At 40.4% G+C, this 24,398-nt stretch overlaps 2 protein-coding genes across 3 annotated transcripts; both read right to left on the bottom strand.

Moving 5' to 3' along the window:
- Positions 1–547: 547 nt before the first annotated feature.
- dgkaa (diacylglycerol kinase, alpha a) lies at positions 548–16,981 on the bottom strand. Of its 2 annotated transcripts, XM_068732951.1 has the most exons (25): positions 16,803–16,981; positions 12,562–12,687; positions 10,506–10,609; positions 10,107–10,183; positions 8,753–8,882; positions 8,488–8,562; positions 8,351–8,400; positions 8,161–8,235; positions 7,613–7,729; positions 6,364–6,481; positions 6,126–6,214; positions 5,909–6,028; positions 5,536–5,634; positions 5,231–5,317; positions 5,040–5,113; positions 4,884–4,958; positions 4,645–4,730; positions 4,423–4,512; positions 4,079–4,239; positions 3,924–3,988; positions 3,470–3,560; positions 3,163–3,349; positions 2,226–2,343; positions 1,929–1,989; positions 548–1,777 (listed from the first exon to the last, which is right to left on the bottom strand). In XM_068732951.1, coding segments are annotated over exons 2-25 (2,232 nt in total). In that variant the 5' UTR covers positions 12,564–12,687; positions 16,803–16,981; the 3' UTR covers positions 548–1,696. The 2 variants fall into 2 exon arrangements, with proteins under 2 accessions (XP_068589052.1, XP_068589053.1); XM_068732952.1 differs by lacking the exon at positions 12,562–12,687.
- A 1,795-nt stretch (positions 16,982–18,776) lies between these two features.
- On the bottom strand, positions 18,777–23,914 carry rnf41 (ring finger protein 41). The gene is made up of 7 exons (XM_068732886.1): positions 23,819–23,914; positions 22,867–22,972; positions 22,657–22,772; positions 22,292–22,563; positions 21,867–22,002; positions 20,466–20,569; positions 18,777–20,350 (listed from the first exon to the last, which is right to left on the bottom strand). The coding sequence occupies exons 3-7, from the start codon at positions 22,744–22,746 to the stop codon at positions 19,996–19,998; spliced, it is 957 nt and encodes a 318-aa protein (XP_068588987.1). The 5' UTR covers positions 22,747–22,772; positions 22,867–22,972; positions 23,819–23,914; the 3' UTR covers positions 18,777–19,995.
- Positions 23,915–24,398: the final 484 nt, after the last annotated feature.

The following is a 24,398-nucleotide window of genomic DNA, read 5'->3' as shown; positions in this document are numbered from 1 at the left end:
ATATTTGTATCAAAACAATGGCAATAATTGCCCCGGTTCAGTGAATAGTTATGAAAATGCACTACGTAAGTGACTTTACTCACCTAGAAGATATTTATGTGATTTCTTGCACCCAAAATGGAACGAAATGGACACAAACACTGAGATCAGACTTTTCAGTAAAGTAGGATACATGTTGTGTCAAACAACTAAAATTGGGAAACTAAAAAGATGATTGTTTAATGTTGGTGTCAGAGACACATTTTAAGAATTTGTAAGTAGTGCAATATAGTTTTTTGTTAAAAAGACAAAAAGAGGAAATATTATTCAAAGCAGTGTATTTTATATCTCTTAAAACATGTCTTGAGGGGCTCTTTAATGCTCTAATGTATTTCCACAAGCTAAGAATAACTTTGTAAGGCACATATGTCACATTATTTAAGTTTGTTAGCTCATGTTCTGTTCGTAAAGTTACCAAACATACAGTATGGCAGTAATGATTTGTCCAAAAGTATTTGAAGGCAGCATTTGTTGCTGGCAGACAAAACCTCTCATTAAAAGTCAGGGGTAATATTACTCAGACAAAAACAAACAATATTTATTCCCAGCACAGATTCTTGCTTTGACAACAAAGAGATCAAGTTGTACAACGAGGAGTTAAGGACTTAAAGAGGCAGAGAAAACTATTATTTTGAATCAGTGGAGCGGATCATGGTGCTGCCATCGGACGCCCCCTTGTGGTAGAAGAAATAACCTACCACATAAATAATGAGGTCTACCAAACACTGAAGTCCAGATGATTTATTAAAATCTCTACAGTGTGTTATTTCACGCATATTACATAAACATCTTCCAGATATATTGAAATTATATGACTAATGATTAAGCATTTAAATAAGATAAGTTGGAAGTGAACATATCTCAGCTTCCTTCCACACAAACATACTCGCACACGCACACACGCACGCACACACACACACACACACGCACGCACACACACACACACACACACACACACACACACACACACACACACACACACACACACACACACACACACAGACACACAGGAACAGGAACAGTTGAGTGGGCTGACTGCTGCAATGGATCAACATGCGTCCCTCTTTTGGTAATGATTCTCCCATTACTGTTCCCAAAAACACTTTCAAGTATCTTCTGAAATGTACAAAAAAAAAAAAGTGAAATAACTACAGTCATTTCACAGCATCTTTACAGCCACAACGAAAACAGCAATACTACATGGATTATGTCCAAAAAGCACGTCTACACATCGAGCTCTGTAAAGTCTTCTACCAAAGCCATAACCACAGAGAACAGATTGTAAAAGGCACATGAAGCTGAATATTCTTCCTTTAGCATGATATTCACTTTACTTTAAATGTTACTTTAAGTTCCTACAGAGCAGCATTTCCACTAACTGTGAAGCACTGAGACAGAAGCAGCAAGAGAGTCGGTTATTGATATAAACACTGAGTACATTTGGTGAAAATGATTTTGCCACGATGCAAACATTTCTTACCATACAGTTGTATTCATACAGTGCCATGCTTCGGTTACGTGTTACAGAGATGCAGTTATCTAAACTTTGACTGTTACCGTGCCATTATTCTACAACATACACATTCAAACTGATTTATTCTTTTTTTTAAAAGTGTCAGTCCTCTATTTACAAAAAACGTGGCTGCTTCTGAGCAGTTTATTTGTAGTTGAAAAACCCAGATGATTTGGCCTGAGGAGCCATCAACATACTGGCTTGATTCTTGTGTGTGATGTGAATCTGAAAAGGAAATATAGAAAGCAAAATGTCCAGTAAATTACCAAAAAATCAAATCAAAAACATTTCTACAACTTTTATTGTAAAAAGGGAAATTTGCTTTAATGTTTAATTCATGTTTTTTAAGAGGAAACCATGTCTGTGTGTTATGTACCGTGCAGGGAGGCTGCATCCACGGCTCTCCATCTATCTGCATCGGTAAGGCTTTCTTCACCCTGAGGGTAAAGTAGAGAGGCGTCAGCTAACAAAATCAATGACCCTAGTGTGTAATTAAAATACCAAAAGGAAAGCCAGCATAAGTAATTATTGTTATTCAAAGAACCAGAGGATTATCCTCAGCTGGTGATCAAAGTCAATCACGAGCCATTGTCAAGACTTTTGGGAGTAAAGACCAAGGCTTTAGAGCTCAAAGCCGGACGAGTCTGAACATGTCTGTGAGGCCGTTTCTCACCTGATGGTGATCTGCGAGGTTTTTGCAAGCCTCACAGCACTCTTAAGACCCGTGTATATCTGTCCCATCTCCATGGCTCCTTCAAGGCCGACCACTTCTAATCGACGGTCGCTGAGATCTGACAAGAACACACGGACATACTGAACATCCAGCGCTTAGTCTGAGACAAAACACAAATGTCAGTCATCATTTTTATTCTAAGAAAAGCTCTATAAACTACCTTCCAAGACAGACAAAAGTAGCAACTAGCCGGTGAACACAGTGGAGAAGTTTTTAGAGAAAAAGAGAGTCAATATTAGACAGATGGACACAAACACGACTCCAGATGGATGCTAATGCTCTGCTAACAAGTTGTCATAGAAGCTTGTTGTGTTTAGAGCTCGTTTCTGCTGACCTCAATTGGCCAGAAAAATCAGTTAATGCAGGTTTAAGTACTAGAACAGCATGAAAACACATCAGACCAATGCTTTAATCACATGGGAGCCAGTTTCATTTACTGTATTTAATGATTTGTGCAAAAGACCCTCTTAAAGCTACATTAATTGATTTACTTTTTTTGACCACTTGGGAGCAGCAGATCAAGCAGAAAACACAAAGTCTGATATCCGTTGTTCAGTTAAGTGTTTTAGCAAACAGCAGTCACAGAGCAACATCATTTATTTGGGGTCCTGTTTTGTGTCCACCTGACAAAAGCCACTCCATTATTCACTCTCTCTTTAGCTCTGTTTGGTGCTGAACAGGTGCAGTGAGTTTATCAGGACCTTTGACCTTTCTGCTAAAAACAGCCGACGTTTAATGAAAGTGAAGTTTGTTGGTGGTTAAAACAAAACAAAGAGCTGACAGAGGTTTAAAAGCTTCACGTCGCTGAGGGAAACTGCAGATAAATCAGATTAAATCTCATGTGCACCCTGGTCTAATTTAACTAAAGACAAAATACCTTGGGAGGTCACTTTCAGGATCTCTGGGTCGACAATCACCTCGGGCTCTTCCTGACTCGTCATTCCCTTCGTGTCCCCTTTTTTGGTCTCACCCCATAGGTTGGAGCCACCGTGCATGCTGGGAATGTTTAGGACAGCAACCCCTTCCAGAGACAGGCTACTGAGGTCCAGTGGAGTACCAGAGCACTGAAGAAGAAACAGCATAAAGCATCAGTGCTCTGTCCGGTTGTGGGAACAACAACAGTTTGTTTCAAAGACAAAATACAAAACTTGCAAACGCTGATAAAGCTGATGCAGCGTTCTCACCTCGATTGTTAGACTTTCGCTCAGTTTCTTGCAGGAAGCGGAGATGGTTTCTGAAGTGGCAAATTCAAAATACCACAGCTTGTTCTTCATTCTGCAGTTACAATAAAAAAAGTGTGTTTTTCAGATTTAAGTGGTATTTCATTTTCACAGAACATTTTCTCCTTTTATCACACACAGCTCTTTAGATGCAGGAGGAGTCAAGTTGCAACGCTTGCTGCAAGAAAACAAACCTTTGTTCTTTTTTTGAATTTTTTTACTGCAAACAGGAAAAATGAAAGTAAAACAGACATTGCTCAGGTCTGCTTTGTTGTTGAACGGTACATCTGTTCGAGGTATGATTTTAAAACTGTGTTGTGTGTCATTACTGTGAGTGGGATATTGCTCATTGTTTGCTATTCCTGAAGTAGTGCCCTAGAATCTAATACTATGTTTCACCAAATTGTTGAATGCCTACCTGCTGTTAAATTTCTGGGGATGTTTCTCCCTCATTGTGTGAAACCGGTGGGCGATGGAGGCATCCTGTCAACACAACAAAACTCAGTAATGATCCAAACACAAAGCTGAAAAATAAACACTTCCTCTTGTGTGACGTATTTCTGAGAAACTCACCACTCCAATAGAGAAATAGTTGTTGATGATTTCATAGGGCACTGGGTCGCCCTTCTCCGTATTCTCATCTGGGATGACCTGCACACTCCAGCGGTCCATCAGCACCTGAGAGCTCCCCTCGATGTCTTTAAGAATACGACTCAGATCCTCACCATCATATCCTTCAAAAAGAAACAGCATAGAACGATAAACATGACTAATATAGACAAATATTTGGAGAACTTCTCGTTCAATGAATCACATTCAAACAACACACACACACACACACCAACAGCGACAGAGCATATATGCAGCAAGCTGTTTCAATATTTTATTACAAGAAGACACTCATATTAATTTCTCACCTCCGCCCCATCGCAGACATCGCGCAAGGTCATTTCCTGTGCCCAGAGGAAGCACAGCGACAGGTGGTCGTACCAGCAGATTCGCTTTATCTGATAGCAAGAAAAGGAAAAAGGGAAGCAAGTAGAAAGTGCGTCACATTGGTTTTAACAAAACGCTCATGATGTGGTAGCTATCGCGTGCCTTTTATAGAGCTTACTCTTGCAGTGATCCGACAATCTCACCTATTGCGTCTAGAATCCAGCCAACTGTGCCGTCTCCCCCGCACACCAAGATCCTGTAATCCTGCAGATTTCTGAAGAAACTCAGTCTGAAAGCGAGATGATGGGGATTATAACAGCAGAGCTTCAAGTATTCAGGTTAATGTAATATTTAGCTCAGTGTATTTTAAAATAAAAAAATATTAAAAAATCCATTTATTTCTATTTCATAATGCTCATAATCTACTGTACCAATTACTCACCCTGGTCCAGGTCCGCCATTGCAAAGGTTGTGTACCTGCCGTGGATTCAGTAAATACTGAAATTTATGCAGGACTCTGAAATACAGGAAACCAGGCTAAACAATGTGCATGTATTAGACATCCAGTTCTTCACGAACATAACTTTTCTGGACTCACTTTTCTCCCTGCTTGCCACCACTTTTAGGGTTGACAAACACTAGAAGAGGATGGGTGTTTGGCACAGGGCTGATCTGTTGAATGGTAAACAAATGTAGTTTGATTAACTGATTGAATGCCAAATGACTGAACCCTGTCATTGTAAATATTCAGCATTGAAAAGGCTTCATTGGGGATATTAATAATAATACCTGAAGCACTTGTCCATCGGGAGTAGTATTGAGCTCGCTGTCATCTGTTGACCCTGAGCAGCCATTTTTTACATTGTTTGGTCTCTCCTTTAGGGACAAAAACAAAAGGTAAACATGAAATAAACCAGAGAAAATGTAATAGATTTTTCTGCCTTTTGAGAGTACAAAGAAAAATCTCTACACACTGTCAAAATGCCACACGGGTGAGAAAGGTTTACAAACAAGAAACAGCCCTGGGCTGATGTTGTGCTCTGCGTTGGTGTGACAGGTTTGTATTGTAGGTGTGCCCGAGCATAATTCTGTACCTTTACAACAGGATATATTGCCCATGGAGGCAGGATATGGTCTCTGAGGGGCCCACAGGTACACTCTGTTGGGTCCTGGTCTGCACATGCATCATGACGCTGTAAAACATAAACAAAGATACATCAAATGAACTCCCAGCACAACGGTGATGACAACTGACAAGATCCAAATGTATCTTTTAAATTTATTTATTTTTTTGCATTTTTTTGCATTTCAGTGTAAAGAGAAAGGAAAGTTAGGGGAAGGAGAGGAGGAAACCAGCCTTTACAGACTGAATGTGGGTGCCCGATAACACAAATGCATATTTTCTCCTCATTGCCCATAAATTACTTATTCCTAAAAAATCAGTCACACGTCGAAATACGTCCTCACCATCGTGTGGCACCACACACAGTGTTTTCCCGTTAAGCCTTGATAGCTCTTGATCTTCTTCTGGCATTTTTCACACTTCCTTGAGTCACAGTTCCCACTCACCCAGTCGTGTGCTGGAACCTGAAATGTGAGATGAATGTTTTAATACATAAGAGCACTCAGAACACAGGATAACGTCTAATATAGACTGTGAGTGTCACTGTAAATGGAGACATACCCCTGTTTCTTTCTTTGACTTCACATACGTCCTGGTACAGGGGCCTGGGTTCCTGTTGGCACAGCGGCCGTGGACTGTGTATTTGCAGCCTGCACAACACAACATATAACCCAGCTGTCATAGGATGTTTACATTATTATAATTTGAAGGTATCTATCTAAAAATGTAACTGCAATTCTCAACTTTGACGTTACAGTTTGATAAATGTCGCCCTCTTCTGGTGAGTTCAGGTACTCACAGGTGCAGCAGAGTCCTTGTTTCCTCAGCCCCAGCAGCATGCTCTGACACACGTTGCAGTAAACGGGCTTATTGAAATGTTTCATCCTCCAAAGGTGCTGCCCGTCACTCTGAGTCATCTGGTAGTTGTAGGAGCAACCATTGAAGACGGTAATGCAAAAAGAAAAAAAAAGAACATCATGGTTGGAAAGCATTCAAATAGAAAAATAAATGTAACAAAAAAAAGAAGCTTATATCTGTTTGCTTTTGTTACATTTTGGATCAAACAACACAAACCCATGAATCATAAAAATATTGTGGGCAAGGCCTGCGTTTCACAGTTGTTTTTCACACCTACGCTTGACTGACCTTGCGTTAATGAGATTGTTGATTATGCAGTATGTAGAGGCTCTACATATCATGACATACAGTGTAGCACCATATTCAACACTGACTATAATCTCAAATTCTCAACACAAGATTATAAGGTTGCCTTCAATCTGTTTACAGGGCGGCCAGCGCTTTTATCCGGATTACACACTGAAATGCTTTTTTTCCCCGACATGATGAATCATCCTATCACTTACTGCATGACGCATAGCCAGCAGGCCACCAAAAAGCACACAGCAACTGTGAGGGGGCTGAATTCATGCACCCCAGGCTTCAAATGTCCATTGGTGGCTAGAAATAGCCTGAGGGGAAGTCCCTGGCATTGTTGTAGTGGCCAAACCTAGCGGCAGAGTCCAATCCGTGGTTTTAGACCGCCACAGTGAGCGGGCAGGCAGACAGGCAGTCTAACAGTAAGTGGCTCTTACATCCGTGGCAACATATTAAACAAATCTCATAACAAAAAACTGAGCTGTCCTTGTTCTGTGACGACCGATTTTATGTATACACCCAATGTCAAAATGATTCATTTCTTTAGTCAAATATAGTTCATAAAGATTGTTTTTTTAAGAAAGTACTTTGTTTAATGTGGACAGAGATTCCGCAGAGTAAATGGAAAACACTTAAGCACTCTGATGGTGCAGAGCTTGCATGAGAGGAGATGACATTACCACACCCTGTAACACTGAGTCGGCAAAAAGGCCCTTATCGTCTATAAGGGTGTATAAGGGAGGAGGCAAAGGACAGAGGAGAGGCAGGCAAAGTCAAGGTTTCCCAAGAGCAGTAAAGGTGTGTTTTACAACCTGCTGTAAAAAGAAAATATATATCTGAGTTAAGCGTTTAAGGCCAACAATACAAAGAGAAACGTGCTGCTTTTAAAGTACCTTAAGACCCAACAAGACCAGCAAGGGAACGTTGTTCATGCCTCCCTCCACCCACTCCTCCAGAGACACTGTACCGCTGCTGTCAGCATCAATTGCTGTCATCATGTCCTTCAGAACCTGATGAAATGACATTTGATTTGTTATTATCCAATCAGCACACAAACCTCTATTGCTTAGAAAAGAACATATGGTTTCTGAAACCAGTCATGCGTGGGAATTTGTGGATTTTTATGTGTATCTATTGCCATATATTCTATGCAACAATATCTTGTACAAACGAATAAAAAGGATATACAACGAAATTCAGTTGGTGACTCATCAGTCAGTTCAGCAGCAACAAGGTAGAAAAAACATTAAGACAAGACATTTCTGATTTAAAACAAGACGTTAAATAAATATATAAAAGATAAAACACAGGCATCAGGCATCAATGGCTTTAAAATGTGTCTAACTATACGTATATTAACAATATTGTCAGGGCTAAAAGTACAGTGCGTACATGCTTTTCATGATGCTTACGTTTCAGAGTAGAGCATTGTGACACTTACCGGCCTCAGCTCTGACACATCCCATCCGAGGTATTCTGCAGCATGCATCATCTGAGCAATAATCCGATCCACTTCCTGTTTGAAAAACAACAAAAGACTTGCTTTAGTATTGTGGCTGGTTTGATACAGTACTTCCATAACTAAGCCAAACTTGACAATCACACGTAAAAAATTCCCACTACAAACTTACAGAGCTGTCAAGGACTCCGTTGCCATCTCTGTCATAGAGCTTGAAAGCAACTAAAGAGAGAGGGGAAATGAAAGTGGAAGTGCTGGACCAAGTCATCACTCAAATTATGTTGGGCAGAAAAGAAAACAAGGACTCACACTCCAGCTTGTCCCTAGGCTGGCCATCCTCCAGCAGAGAGAAGTAACATGAAACATCCTTCAGAAAGACCTCCTCTACAGGAGAGACAGAGGAGAGAGAGAGAGAAGGATGGCTGTGAACCATATCTGCACAAACAGCAACTCACAGGCTTGTGGTGAGAAATGAAAAACGTGCCAAATAGGCCACGGCGTAAATTGATATGAGCATGCTGCAAAGTAGCATGGAGGCAGTGAGTTGTGTTAAATACACGCTGTATAATCTCACTGGCACTGTCTTCCTGGGTGGGTTCAGAGTTTTGGAAGGAGCGGAAGAGTCGCTGGCAGAGATCCACAGGGAAGTCCTCCACTTCTAAATAAGTCTTCAGGAACAGACGAAAGCCTTCTTCATTGATGCACTGGGAAGAAAAAAAATTTGGAGAGACACAATTATTTTTACTGTGCTTTTTGTGCATGGTCAAATTAAATGTTTTAACCGTCTGTGTATGTGTGTGTGTGTGTGTTAACTTCTGCATTTTTCAAATTCACCGATTCTGAAAATAAGGGAGGATGACAGTCACCATGTGAAAATCTTTTATCTGACGTGTTGTTTTCTCAAGAAAAAAAAACACCCTTGTTTTGAGCTTGAGAGTCATGGACTGTAAGTGCATCCAGTGGGGGTTGAAAGGCTTTCAAAAGCTCATCATGTTTCTGAAAAACATTTAATCCAGTTTTGAAAGTTGGAGTGGTTACAGGGTTTTCTCTGGAAAATGACCAACAAAGAAACCCCTGAATCAGAGATTTCAGTCCATCTGTTTGGCCCTGGCATGTCTTTCTCGCATGATAATGTGCCGCAGGGGGTAACAAGCAACAGTCCCTTGATAACGATGAACCAAAAACCCAATTCTTGTTGACATTATGCTATTTCCCCCGGTTGATACCCCTGCAGAGCTGCCCCAGTAATAAACTGCAAGGCAGCCAGATAACAAAAACAAAACAAAAGAAAAAAGCCAAATGAATGTAAGCCCACGGAATCAGCATCATAATTGAACACACACACACACACCAACATGTACAAATAGCATTATTATTCAGTGTGTTTTAAAAGCTATTAACTAGTACTTTATGGCTGTATTTAGGCTTCCTCTCATAAAAAAATAATTTCCTTCCAATTATGTAATTAAACTGGCAGTAGCCAAATTATCCATCTGAAATTACTGCGTTTTCGTCCTGCACAAATTAGTTGGCAGTGTCACCCACTGACATCACAGTATAGGAAAGATCTTTTTCAATCACATTTGAGCTTACGCTGCACCAGAGCAGCCAGCACACTGTTCGGCACAGCTTTGCTTGCATGGGCAAAACTAAGAAGGTGATTTACATCTGCAACCTCGCTCGACTGCGCTGAAGATATTTCTCTTGGACAGCTTAGTCGACATGATCGATTGGTTTGAATCTAATTAATTAGCGCGAGAAAATCAGTAACTGTTCAATAAACATAAATCAAATGCTTGTTTCTCATTAAACTGCTCCGCCGCTGAGAGATGAAATTCAGTTCAGTCATGTGCCTCGTAGCTGACATTTCTGTGAGTGAGTTTTGGACCTGATGGTGAACAGCAGGACACACCATACCGTCCCCTCACCTCTCCATGTCTGTGCCGGGCCAGACTGCCATCTGCATCAAATTCCCTCAGCACGTCCTTCACCTTCAAGCTGCAGTCTGGAAGCAAAGACACACAGGTCACACAGGGATACACATGCACTTCTGTATGTCAAAGGACAGCTCTAAAAAGTACATTCTTCACATATTACTCTGAAATATCATGTACGCAACTACGCGTACAGTATGAATACACAATGAATCTAGATTTATCTAGAAAAAATAAAAGTGCATGCTTTATTTGAAAAAAATAAATAAAAATGTGGCAGACTGCAACCTCTTCTAGATATGAGCGAGTGTATATGAGTGTGCGTGTGGGTGGAAGTGGAAGTGAAGGGGGGGCGTTAAGCGCTGAGAAAGCTGCCCGCCTGTCTGTACTCACATTCAATGTACTGCTGGAGCTGGATAAAGTCGACAGGGTTCAGTTCCTTTACCTCTGGGTTTGTGGGGGTGGACATGGCGCCTGCTTCTGCACTAACTGCCCGCCTGTGCACAAGCGAGAGAAACAGTGAGACATAGACGGAGAGAAAAGAGAAGGTGGGTGCATAGTAGCCTGCCTCTTTGTAGAACATAAAAGCATGGCTGCAAGCAAAAGATAGCATCTTCCATCTCGCTTTGTGATAAAAAAAAAAACATGATTGTAGACAGGGAGAATCGTACTCAACATCCAAAGTTTGAGTGAAGCAGAAAGAAGGCAGTAACTGTCAGAGAATATATGAGAATATGTGTGCAGAACATCTGCAGTCAACACTGTACACATGCGAAAAATGTCTTTTCTCTTTTTGGTGAACACAATGAATAATAATAATAGGTTTGTGGATAAATAGATTTCCGTGTGTGCTCTGAAATGCTGCTTCCAAGCATTAACAATGGTGTGCTCTCACATCTTTATTTGAAATCTCTCACCACCAGTAACATGTGACTAGCCACTAAAAACTGGGCCAAAAGTCTGGTAGAAATTATGTCAGGTTAACGGTACCCATGATACTTTAACTCCAGGGATTCTCTGCACCTAAATTATCTTTCCATATATTCACTGGCCCATATTTGATTTATAAAATACCAGATATAGGGAGCATTTGGTTTAGTTCAGCTCAAAGGAGTATTGAAATGTGGCAATAAACAAGAAAAAAATCTTATAGAGGTAAGAAAAAGAAACTGGCTTGTCGAGGGACTTCACCTCCAAACAAAAGGAAGAGACTTAAATGTCATAAAGTCTGAAGCATGAAGTCTGGATCAACATTTGGTGGGTTCGTCATGAAAACTTTCAGAAGTAAACATGCAGTTAAAGCATAATGTAAAGAGATTCCCTAATAACAGGAAACAAAGAGACAAATGTATATCCATCAATTATTTAAGAGAGAAGAGAAACAAGTTAATGGAGGGGAAAAAGATGGCACCCTAACATCCTGTGTAGATGGATGCCAGTAAAATGTTGCAAAATACGTAACGCAGTTGATAATCATGTAAGGGAATTTTGTTAGCCAGAAAATGTGATCTTTCCAGGCAGGTCAGTCAGAATAAGCATTAAACAATAGCACACATGCTTTTTTGGGGGTATTTATGAGCATTGGTGTTGAAGTAAAACCATGTAATATTCTTGTAGATGAAATAACACATTCTCCCATTCACAAGCAATAAGCAATAAAATGCATTCTTGCTCCTTTTGATAACAGTAAGGGGTTTTGTTGTTTTTCTGGTATGACCAGTAGCTTATGGTGGCTAATGTTAGCAAACTTTAGATAGATAGACCATTACTGAATCCATTTACTGACTTTTCTACTCTAACTGTAACACCTATAGTTTTTATACTACGGCTACAGCAGTGATTTCACCTGATTTAGTTAAAACATACTCAACTTAACTGCTCTGTGTTATCCATCACAGCAAATTGCATTAAGTTGTGTCTAAATTAATTTTAGGGTACTGCAGTTAAGACAATAAATTCAGTTTTTACACTACTCTGTTGGAGTGCGCAAATCAAGAATGTTTTAACAGTCTACGGACTAATTTGCATACCAATGTATTGAAATGACTGGCAATGGGGGACTGGAATAGGAAAGGCAAATTCATAATGAGAAACTCAAAACAATTCAAAATATACATATACTGAACCTGGCTCAACCGTTTTGAGGAGTTAAATACACACATAGGACACTGTAGATCTGATATCAAAGACCATTCTGTCATCAACTACACAAAAGTGAAGCGTATAAAAGACTGTGTGGTGGTTTTCGGTCCAGGCTGATGAATAGGTCCTCACTGTAAATGTGTTGTTCACACTGTTGTCCGCAGGTGTTATCACACATTAAAGTGCAGCCCGGCGCAGGTATCAGTGATGGCTGCCTGCACTTAACAGAAAATCAGAGTACTTAAAGGACAAAGAATGTACTGAGAGAAAAAAAAAGAAATAATCTGAAATAACACCCACTCCTTACATGTGATTGTATCCATTTGCGGTGTTTGGACTCTGAAAGGTTCACACTGTCCTCACTTAATTCCCTCAAAAGGTCAGCAGCGTTGCCTAGCAGTTCTGTTTATGCAGCCGATCAGGTGGGCCAGGTCTGTATCAACAGCAGAGTGACACATGGAGGAACCATGAGAATCCATCTGGTACCGATCACCCGATTACAGCCTGAACCTCTTTATTCTAAAAATATGCATATGGCTCCATCTTCAAACACTGTCGTATGAATAAGATAAAAATAGTCATAAAAGACACCTCTTATTTTAGATAACTCCTGGGAGGGGTTTGTCATTTCCTGTTTTCATGCTTTCCTGAGGAGCGTGACGTCGTGAGCAGCATCGTGTCTACTTTGTCTCCTTACCAACTGAGTATCATCATCATTATTGTCTGGTTCGACAAGATCTCAAGCCTATCACAGTAATCCGATTCCTCACTTCCTGATTAGATAATGATTTGCATGCACAACGCAGAGTGGAAATCAGGACCAGTCAGAACACGGAGCACAGGAAGAGGCATTCCCTGCACTTACAGAAGAATAGTGTACCGGAACAAGTATGAATATTTTAGGTGATTTTAAGGAATGTCTGAGGCTTGTTAAGACTTATTACAGACCATGTGACGTACTTCTTCTGGGCTGGCCCTCAATAAGGTTACACCGTTGAGCTTAACTTTGACTTTAGATGCTTAAAGAGGGATCGGTTTATGTTACTTTATGAAAACATTTATGAGGTAGAGACTCTGTTGTGTGGACGCAAGATTTAAGTGTGAGCTAACAGGAGCCATCAGTCATTGTGATTTACTTTGATTCGCTCTACCGACAACACAGAGGTATTATTCTGTTTGAACAAAATGTCACTCCAGATAATCATTACAGAATAGATTGTACAGCACAAGAGCTACACTCTCCTGGCTTCATGTGGGGCCCACTAGTGGTTCTTCAAAAAGCAGTAAAGAACAATTTAAATGTTAAAATGTTTTTTTTTCAAGTAGCAACAGCTTGCGTGCGCAACTTTCACTCCCACATAAACCTCTGAAAAACCGTCTGTTTAATAAGGACAACGCTGGCCTTTACTTCTGACCGCTCAACTGAAAAATGCCAAAGCAACTGCTATACAAAACGATCACACGGTGAAATAATTGGAGATTTAGAGTGGACGGTTCAGTTGGCATTTTCCTTCACATATGCATGCGTTTAATTAGGATCCACAACCATAAAGCACTCTCTTCACAAGAATCAATTCAAGGTACACTCGGGGACGACCCTTTTTTCAATGCAGGCTAATATTTGTGCAAGCTGTCATAGCGCCCACGCCTTGTGTCAAGCAAATCTGCTGTTTTGCAACACTTGCAAAGTGCAAGCCCTTGACTTCGTCATTCTGTGGTTGGAAAACACTACTCAGGTTCTTTGAATAGAGAGCGAAGTCTATGTCTAATTCTTGGGCTTTTGTGTTTTCCCCTAAAACTACGTTTCTCTTCAGTGAAGTGCGTACGTATTTCATCAGGTTAACAGAAGGGGGAGGACGGACATGCTCAGTTGCTATGGAAAGTGTTTCCCTCCATCAGCTGCTCTCTGTCAGAGCACTGCCACGGGTGACTAACAGGTAGGACGAAGCAGAGGGGGAGGCAGAGGGGGGAGCCCAGTCAGCATGGCTGTGAGTCTTCCCCCCGCAGCTTCACCTCCTCCCACGCTATGAGCCTCGTTTGGCCTTCAGAAACCAGAGGCCACGCTCTAAATTGCATTCTACATGCAGATGCTACTGTGACTCACCGCGTGAACAAGGGAATACTTTCTTACTACTATAAATGGTCTGTGTGTTCAAGAGGTCACTTTGCAGGCCGAGCTAGAAGTTTCAAACGAGCAGTAATTTTTTACTTCCTGAGTGGAACAATCATAGAAAAAAAGAGAAAAAAACACTTCTTCACATTCATGTATCCCGAGAGCTACAGCCAGTAACCACTACTTCCCCTGGGTGTTTTATATCTTCACGTTATTTCATTATAGTAAATATCGCTGTATTGTGTACTGGAAAATGTGTGGTTGACTCTACTGAAAGCACCCAAGCAGAGATATAGATTATGTTTCTTTATTAAATTATGTTATGCATGGTCCTAGATGAAAATATTGATCCAGCTGGTGTAAGATTTATCAAGTAAAAAATGCAAAAACCAGGGTTTAAAGTAATGAGTATGTTAAATCAGAGCAAAACAGGGGTCTCCCTTGTCTACTGCGACTTGAAGAATTGAGCCTACAGCAGGCTAAAGTTAGTAGAAACACTGGAGAACACAATCAACATGAGTCGTAAATCTGACAAAAACACAAGATGGAAAACAACAAAAGACTTTCACCACAGAATGAATCACAGATTCTTGAAAAATGTAGGCGAGGCTTTTCTCGCTCTGTGAGGACTGCCCATCACTCTGAGTTCAGTCTTGAATGTGACTTATATAATCGCTTTTTTTTTTGTGTGTGTGGAGGCAGCCTTGTAGAACACCACGCTGCGCTGAGAGAAAATAAAACCTCAAACCTGCCTAGACTTGAGAGAGCGCATGCTGTCATACAGCAACCACTGTTTGCACATATCAGGGAGTCTCGCCTGGTTCGCCCACAGATCTATCCACGACTGAAAATGAAACATTAAATGACACTTTTTTAAATAATTCCATCTGAAATGCAGCCACCTACTCTTCTTCACTATCATGTCAGTAATTCAGGGATCTGGGATCTCTAGGGGATTTCAGTATACTCGATTGTATTTGCTCATGTGAATTATTTTTGAAATATGAATGGATGAGCCTAACTAGGGGCGAATGAGTGATTTTATAAGTTAAAGCATTTGAGACTTGAGCTGCACTAAGACTAAGATTTGAATCACTTTACGTGACAAGAAAGTAGTGACTCATAAAAGCAAAAGAGTTTAAAATCATAGTCATCAATACAGGACTCTGGCAGACTCAAGGGAATATTATAATGAAGGCAGTGAAGGCTAAATGGAAGCTATAACTAGTGAATTTAGAGAAGTGAAATGGCTGACAAACCAAATGTTTTCATGTCATTGCTTTGGTCACACTGGCTACCGCCACACAGCAACAGCTAATATGTATGCAATAAACTGCAGATCGCAAAATGGGCTAAATTCTAGTGCATTTACAGCCTCTAGCCTCAGATGTAACGATGGGACAGCTGTCCCGACAACAGTATTGATCGTCTGTGCCTGAAAAACTCTCTTGCAGCTAAAAACACAGAGACTCCCCAGCTTTCAACTAACTTGCTGGTAATAAACACACAGCTCGACCAGGAAAGTGTCACCTGGAAATAAAGTGGCCTTAGTTGAAACCGAGAGTTCAGGAGAAAAAGGAGAAAACACGGACCTGCATGTAAGATTTTGTTTTACCAGTTAGCTTAGAGCACTTTTCCCAATTTGCAAATGCAATGAAAGGGGAGCTTTGACTAAACAATGACCACACAACAGGGAGAGTGCCCACCATCATCTACTTCACACTGTGGAGGATTTAGTTATCCCACGAGTGACAAAAACACAGTGAAAACCCTCTGAGGTGGTTTTATGTGTTTTTTGACTGAGGTTTCACTGTCCCACATTGGAATAGCACCATATCCTGCATCAAACATAATCTCAGTCACTCAGATAAGACCCTGTCAAACATGGGGCAGTAACACCATAAACCTCCGTGCTCAATACAATAGTGATATCATCAAGCGGTAGCATGTGTGTTTAAATAAAACTTGTAGTCCTTTACACCAAAGTATCTTCAGACACCATCTGAGATATGAATTGCTCTATTCTGTAAATAGACAGAGAGGAGGGTTCCACGCATGTAATTTAAGCAGTCTGGCATTAACAGGCATGACACGCTGCAAAGGGAACTAAAATTATGACGAGTTTAAAAAAGAAAAAAAAAAAGACATATAACCGTGCATTAACATACAATAGGTCTGCCCTGTTGTCTGTTGTTCGGCTGAGTGAATTACTCCGCAATTAACACACGGCTATTCGCTGACATGCGCGGAGCGGAAAGCCTTCGATTACTAAATGCGCAAATTATTGACAGCAGCACAAAAAAACAACAGGCTAAAAATTATACAATGTAATAAGACTGTCGTTCAGCTGCAGCGAGCCGCTCGGGGCTGCACAGAAACTTATCAATACGTCGAGTCCCGGACCTCTGTACTGTTTGTTATTGATAGTCATTTACCTTCTCTGTCGCCTTTAACGAGACCGTCGTGGTGCGGTTCAACAACCGGTGAAAAATCCTGCTTTTACAAGTGGCCGTTAACTTTAAATGGAGGCAGCAGCAGTTTCGGCGAAGTGGAAGCAGTGAACTAATGCAGAGCACTGAACTAACGCAGAGCAGTGACTGAGCGAGCGGATCCTCCTGTCAACTCAAGCACCGCCTCAGCTGCTCTGCGCCCTCTTCTTGGCAAGCCCATACATATTCGGTGCACCAACATGCCTCCATCTGCAAAGTTGCGAAAGTAATGCTCATTCAAATAATGCAGCTTTAACCTGTTAAAGGACATCGTTCCTCTAACGCTAAAAGTAAATCAGTGCAATTTATTTTTAAATAATACTATTAACTAACTAATAAGTGCAGTAGCTCCATTTTCCATATGGAGCCACAGTTCATTTGCAAAGTAGTAACTTTCTCAAAAGTATGCAAGCAACTATGTATTTTGTAACTCCCTATATGCTAGGCTAGGCTATGATTAGGTGATAAAATATGAACGCATTACACTGTGAATATTGGAAAATATACTTTACATAAATGTTACAATATATAACATTACAAATTAGCCTACTATAACTGTTTTTCACTAAAATAAATGCTAGCTTACTTATTGTAGCTTAATTTAACGTTTAAACTCTTTGAATGTAACGTTAGCATAGCGCTAGTTAACGTTGGCTAAGCTAACATTAGCTGTTGGCGGTTTGTTGTAGGACCAGTTGTCCTGACATGGTTCATTATTCTCTCATATCTGGACACCTTGGCTTAGCTATATTATTACTGACCAAAAGAAATAAACACTAGTAACAGAAGAAGGGTAGTTGTCAACTATTAGTGTATTTATTACGGACTTGCAGTTCCAACGTGTTTGGCCATTGATTTAGAAGGTGATTAAGTTTAAGGTCCCCTGTAGCCAATCAGAAACGAGTATTTTTATCTACTGGCAATGGTGGAAAGTAACACAGTACAGTCACTATAATACTGCACTAAGCACAAATTTGAGGTACTTGTACTTTAATTGAGTACTTCCATTTTTTGCAACTTTATACTTTTTACTTCACTACCTTTATTTGGCAGCTGTAGTTACTAGTTACTTCACCAAGATTTTACAAAACATGATAAATGACAAATATATTATTTAATTTTCTATCCATATATTTTAACTGCTGCACTATTTTATGTCATAGATTCGCATCAAAATGGTCATTGCCTTTTGACTACTTCTAATTGTTTATGACAAAAATCCCTTGAAACTAATGGGAGTATTTTCAGTGTGGTACTGCTACTTTTACTTCAGGATCTGAATACTTCCCCCACAGGCCTCAAGTATTTGTGCTGCACATTTTGTAGAAATGTTCCTTGAAACATATTCAGTAACATATTCTGAGGAATACTTAGTATGTGGCTTAGTAAGTGGACTGCTGTACGCCTTGCAGCAACCAACCACATCACATAATGTTTGTAGACAACAGAGCCACGGTATTGGGTAAAGCACATGATTTCACATTCCAGTGACCACAATGGTGAGGGATTAGGCTCCACAATGAGGATGAGGCTGGCAAGAGAGGATAACAGACATGGAAAACATGTGGGTGTCTGGGTCAGACAGAGAAAAGGAGAGTGACACAGGTCAGAGCAGTCAGACCTTCGTCCCACAGAGTTTTGTTGTAAAAATGTTCCTTTTAATTATCTTGACCTGGATCTACAGCATGTCACATCCCACATCTCCTCCTTGCCGCCCAGATTTCTAAAAGCAGCACTAGTTTTCTCTATTCTGATGTTTCTACATAACCTAATCAGCCGACGGTCCCTTAAGAAAAGTCCCACCCTGCAGATCTCTGATGACATGATGTGGTAAAGTAAGGAACTGCGTTTTTTTCCCCCCAATTAAAATGCTAAATATAAAATCTTGTTATCCCGGTGAAAAAATACATTCTTTTGGGATGAAGTTTGACATTTTTTATTACTTTCTTGTCTGTACAACACAGTACATAACAGACACAAAACAAACAAAAACATTGAAGAGGGAAAATAATAAAGGGCACAATCTAAAACATAGGTATACTGTACTTCTGTGGGCTTTCATACTGGATGGTTGAAGTATTGTTTGTCTTACTACAGCAATAACCGACTAATGGTGAAACATTTTACCTCTCAAAAGCCAAAAGAGTGACTTTACAAATATTTTTACATTCTCCATGGTTTGTGGTGACATGTCAGTGAACAGATGTTTGCTTACTGTGAAGAACGACAAGATCAATGCCTATATTTCAATCATCAGAAACAGATGCAAGAATTACCTAAAATATCAAGTGAACCATTATGATTTGTCAAACAAAACTCATTATACATAGTTAAATCCAAAATGTTAAACTTCTAATTTAACACTTCAAGTGGACCCAACATACAGACTATATTTACAACTGAGGCAACAAAGAAAACACAAAACCAATTTTCTTCTGAACTTCAAATGCACCGAAAAAGGCAGATTTCCATACATCAAATGGTAACATTTTCAAGCATGTTTGTGTAAAAAGGCAACACAATAAATAAAACAAATGGCACAGAAGGTTTAGACAATCAAAACTCAGAAGCACAAATGTCTTGTGAAATATTCACAACAAACTAAAAACTAAAGCAAGCACACGAAAATATCTTCAGAGTCAAAGTCCCTGCAGACAGCAACACAAACTGACGAAACAGAACTGAGATAATAAAAAAATAATAATCACAATCCAATTACAGTGAGAGAAATAAGAGAATGACATTTATAATTCAATATAGTATTTGTATTTACAAGCATTTATACAACTGAGCGCATTAAACTGGGGTTCAAGCTTATTACTATATTAGGACATGGAGCAGAACAATCAGATCATATACTGCACCAAAATATAAACCTTGTAAACATCACTTCTCAACTTTTATCTCAGATATCAGTCAGATTAAGTTACTATTAGCCAGGTTCCTAATATCTTTGTCCTTACTTTAAGGCATAGGTATCAAGCTTAGGAGTGAGCCTCTTAGAAGATTTTATTTGAAATAAGCCAGAATCAAATCTGAAGGTTTCACTCCAACGAGGAAACGCTCTCCTCCTCAAAGCAAACCCCCCTCCCATGGGCAAAACGTCCTCCCCACTTGTCTCTGGATCAGGTCGGTAAAGTTATAAGATCTCCTCCACTCCGTGTGCAAAGATCATGACCAGGCCCGGCTCCAGGATCATGTCCTCCCCCATATGCTGATTCTCACAGGCCATCACCACCACGGCCTGCTTGCCAGGGATGCGCTTGGCAACGTAGTTCTCATAGTAGCGCCTGTTCATCTGCCGCGTCTCGAGCGTGGCCAGTCCCTGCGGCCAGTTTCGCTCGTGGGCGTTCTCGATCAGGTCGTTCACGATCGAGAGAGGGCAGCCGCTGTCGATGAGGGAGCGCTTGATGACCGCTTGAAGCACAGCATCGGGAGTGGAGATCATGCCACCCCAGCGCGTCACTCTGGCAGGTTGCATGGAGTTCACCCACCTGGAGATTAGATAAAAGTGACAACCACAAGGAAATTAGGGACCGAGCTGCAGCTCTTAGACAAAGTTAATATTAGAATAAAAAGCACGGGAGAGGATGACATTTTTTTACTTACTCTAAGATCTCGTTGTACTCGATGCTCTCCTCAAGGTTTTGGAGATTAGGATTAGCGCTGCGGATTGCTCTCATGTAGGCTTTTAGCAGCTGAATGTCCCGTTTCTGGAAAATAATAGCATCATCTTCAGTGACTGATATCACAAAATACTCCAAAAGATAAACAGGAATTTATAAATAGACCATTTGTAATATTACTGATCCTAAATCGTGTCAGCTTTGTCAGACTCCGACCTAGCTATCAAGAACATGCATAGTAATAGCAGAGCTTTCCAGGAGCTACGATATTATACACATTTTTGATTCTGATAAAATGGTTTTGACGAACAAGTTGCCTGTACATTTTACCACTAGCCTCTTCAAAACAAAGCGAACACGATGAAAGAGAAACGTCCATATCTGTCTATATCATTCCTGCCCCAGATGCTCTAAGTGTGTGTGTGTGTGTGTGTGTGTGTGTGTGTCGTGCTCAGCTGAGAGGTTGTGTGGCGGAGAGTAGTCTTTTAGTGTTTTGACAAATATTTGCAAAACAAATGATGACATAACACATTAAGAAGTGCATTGATTGCACAGACAGGCGGCATCCTAATTAGACGGGCTACCTCGAAACTACTAATTCTATCACGATTGTGCAGTAAGCATTAAAAAGTCCACTGAAAGCACTTTATTTTCCATATACACCACAGACGTTTATATGCTTGATGTATGAATTATCTTTATTACCATTGATCTTTTTACAGCGGAGCCATTTTTAAGATGCACTGCAAACACACACTAAAACAGTCAATGCTGTCAAACAAACAGGCCTATGTCTACATATGTTTATGAAAGGGAAAATAAATAAATAAGGTCTAATGATTCATCATTGGAAAAGCTATGATTAGTCAGAAATGGGCATAGTTTTAAATAGTAATAGCTATTTACAGACTCTGGGCTAAAACACACAAGAAGTCCGATTGTCCTTTACAATAATTCACTACAGGTTTACAATCTAAAATATGCAATAGTTAAGATGAGTGTATATGATGGAACATATACCACCAAATTTGGGCTTTTACAGCCAAATTACCCCCCTAGCTGGCTACTCTTTCCCACTAACCACTCCATATCCTTGTGGAAAGCCCTGTAGTAGCCGTGCCTTACAGGGTTAAGTATATGAATATTAACATTCTGCTTCTTCGTTACATAACTGTATCGTGACAAAACTCTCAGGTCTCATTCGGCAACTGAGTTAGATAGAATCATAGCTACTCCTCAGTAGAAAGTCATTATAAAGTAATCATGGAAAAGAAATATGCTCTTGGCTATTTCAAAACCTGTTCCACAGACTCCAATATTTCTAAGAACTTGGCTCGTAGTCATTTTTTGGTGAACACATAAATAAGCAGGAGAATGTTCTTACTTGTTCCCCCAACTGGTGTTTATGCTCTGCAACTGTTTTCTCCAGGTCTGAAATCTTTGTCTGTTGCTGCTGGACGACGCTCCGCAAGTGTTTGATGCAGTTGTGGTTGGGCACCTCATCTTTGGGCATCTCATGCCTGCAAGTGTCGGGAGAGATAAGAATAACCAGAGGAAAAAAAAAAAAAAGAGGATTTAATACCATAACATACAGAGGACAGCTCATACATTTTTGGATATCATATATTTATTGTATTTTACAGCACAAAGATTCAATGGTGACAATTATTCTTAATTTTGATTGAGCGACTTCCGTGCTCTGATTAGCTACACCTGCCACTTGACACGTCTCTTGAGGTAATCGCTCATAATCAATGTACCCAACAGCTACGACGCAGAGTTCATTTCTGCCAAAACGAAGCCACTCACCCACATCCTTCCTCGCAGTTGACGGGCCTTTTGGGGTTGTGCTCACAGTCCTTGAGGTGTGATTGCAGCTGGTCCAGCCGCAAAGTGGCCGTGCAGCCAAAACCTGCATTGTCACAGTTGATCTGAAGTTTGGACAGCATGTTACGCATGATGCGGGGCACGGGCCGGAGGTGAGCGAGCGTCACTACCGTGCGGTCAACAGGACATATCTGCTGCTGGGCGAACCACTGCGTTATACAGGCATTGCAGAAGGCATGCTCGCAGTGTGGAGCCTGAAATGAAAAGGACAACCCCCCAAAAAATAAAAAACGTTGGAAATACAGCAATATGAACAAGAGTGGGTAATCTTTCAGACAGGGACTTGCCTGCACTGGTTCTTCGAGCACTCCACTACATATAGGGCACAGCAGGTCTTCATCCACCTCCCCTTGGAACCTCGTAATGTCGTACCCCATGGTACATCACTGGGATCCACAACCTCCTGGGAAACACACGACCAAGGAAATTAATAGTAAAAATGCATCGACATGTGACTGTAGATACTCCATAAATATGTACGAATACTTTGAGCCTACCTCACTCACGAAAGGCCTCAAATGCTTCCATTCAGCTCTTGATGTAAAGCGGATACATCACATCTCGCAGAAAGAATCTGTCTGGTGAAAGAGACACAGACACTCCCTGCAAGAAAAATAATGATATTCACACTGATTATTTGGTTTTCTGTGGACTATTGGAGAGCTGATGGTTGGAGCTGAGCTATGCTACATAATCTAAAAATCACATGATGAATACAATAGATGCTGTTTACCTACAGACATATCTCAACTACATTAAGCATTCTGAACAAATGTTAACAACGAGAGGAATATTGCTACCTACCAAACCTATATATTGTGTTATTATTACATCAATAAAAGCTGTAAAAGTACAATGATTCAAGTCATGCGAGTACACAGCCATGTTTGAGCCAAAAAGTGACGTTAGTGATCCGTAACGTTAGCGTGGTCTTCAACATGTGAAACTGCACCATGTGAGGAGAGCACACTGTTGTCCCAGGTGACTTGTTGTGTCTGACCTCATTTCTGTGGAAGCAGCACACACCGGTCCGGAGGCGGTTTACAGATTCCCCTTTTTTTTTTTCCTCCAATCGCACTCAGCATGCACAAGCTAACACTCCAAGCTAACGTTAGCTAACCTACGTGTATGATGCCATTTCGCTGTTACCCGTTACACTAAAACCACCATTTCATTTGCGTTTATAATGAGCTAAACTGGTGTCGTGTTGAGTAAACACCCCAACGCTTGAGTTCAGATGTCAGTATAGCTTGTCAGACATGAATTAAACGAGGCTAACGCTTGCAAAACCAGATAGCAGTGGCAGCGCCTACGGTCCCGTTGGTTTCCTCTGGATGTTAGCATTTGAGCTAACCAGACAGAACCCAGTCTGGACCAACTACACCGACAAACGGCTCATTACAACAAGCCACAATAGGATAAAACAGTACAATGGACTGATATACTTACTTGAACAATGTAATAAAAACAGATCCCAATCACGATGTTTGTGTATTTTCTGACGTCCTACTGTTGCTAGTAGCGCGCTAGACACGTCCTGCGCTACATCCTACACCTCTGTGATGTCGACACGCAGGCGGCTGGATACGTCATGACGTACAACAGGAGCCTCTAATTGGTCCAGAAAATCAATCAATCAATCAATCAATCAATCAATCAATCAATGTGAAATGTATTCTATATTGAAAATGTTGAATTATGTATTTAAATATCATAAACACATTTCCTACAACAGACATGAAATAAAATATAATAAGCGGTTCAATATAGTTAAGTGTTCATGACATTAAAAATGCTAAATAAATAAAGAATTATAAGTAATATTTTACACTCACTGACATGCATCAGCAGAGGAATACTAATATAACTCCATGCTGACTGAATGAAATTCATTTCTACATTAATTTATTTCTCAATTTGTGAAAGTGCATTTTCTTAATTAATTTATTACTTTACACACATTAGGTATGAAATGCCCTTGTCCTCAGCCATGCACTGTTGCAATTCCCTGTATGAAGCAGAAGGTAAA

This window comes from Cebidichthys violaceus, unplaced genomic scaffold (assembly GCF_023349555.1).
Source record: "Cebidichthys violaceus isolate CVI_PGR_0920_01 unplaced genomic scaffold, fCebVio1.0.p SCAF_6, whole genome shotgun sequence".
Lineage (NCBI taxonomy): Eukaryota > Metazoa > Chordata > Actinopteri > Perciformes > Stichaeidae > Cebidichthys > Cebidichthys violaceus.
The sequence above is the reverse complement of the archived record's forward strand: the minus strand, read 5'-3'. Positions and strand labels throughout refer to the sequence as shown.

What these genes read in the sequence shown, in the direction of transcription:
- rnf41 (XM_068732886.1), bottom strand. Translation starts at nt 22,746, where the DNA reads ATGGGGTACGACATTACGAGGTTCCAAGGGGAGGTGGATGAAGACCTG. An exon ending in TGCTCGAAGAACCAGTGCAG is followed by an intron (nt 22,564 to 22,656) that starts GCAAGTCCCTGT and finishes TTTTCATTTCAG; the next exon opens with GCTCCACACTGCGAGCATGC. An exon ending in GAGTACAACGAGATCTTAGA is followed by an intron (nt 20,351 to 20,465) that starts GTAAGTAAAAAA and finishes TCTAATCTCCAG; the next exon opens with GTGGGTGAACTCCATGCAAC.
- dgkaa (XM_068732951.1), bottom strand. An exon ending in AGTCAAAGAAAGAAACAGGG is followed by an intron (nt 6,029 to 6,125) that starts GTATGTCTCCAT and finishes CTCACATTTCAG; the next exon opens with GTTCCAGCACACGACTGGGT. An exon ending in GGTGGCAAGCAGGGAGAAAA is followed by an intron (nt 4,959 to 5,039) that starts GTGAGTCCAGAA and finishes CCTGTATTTCAG; the next exon opens with AGTCCTGCATAAATTTCAGT.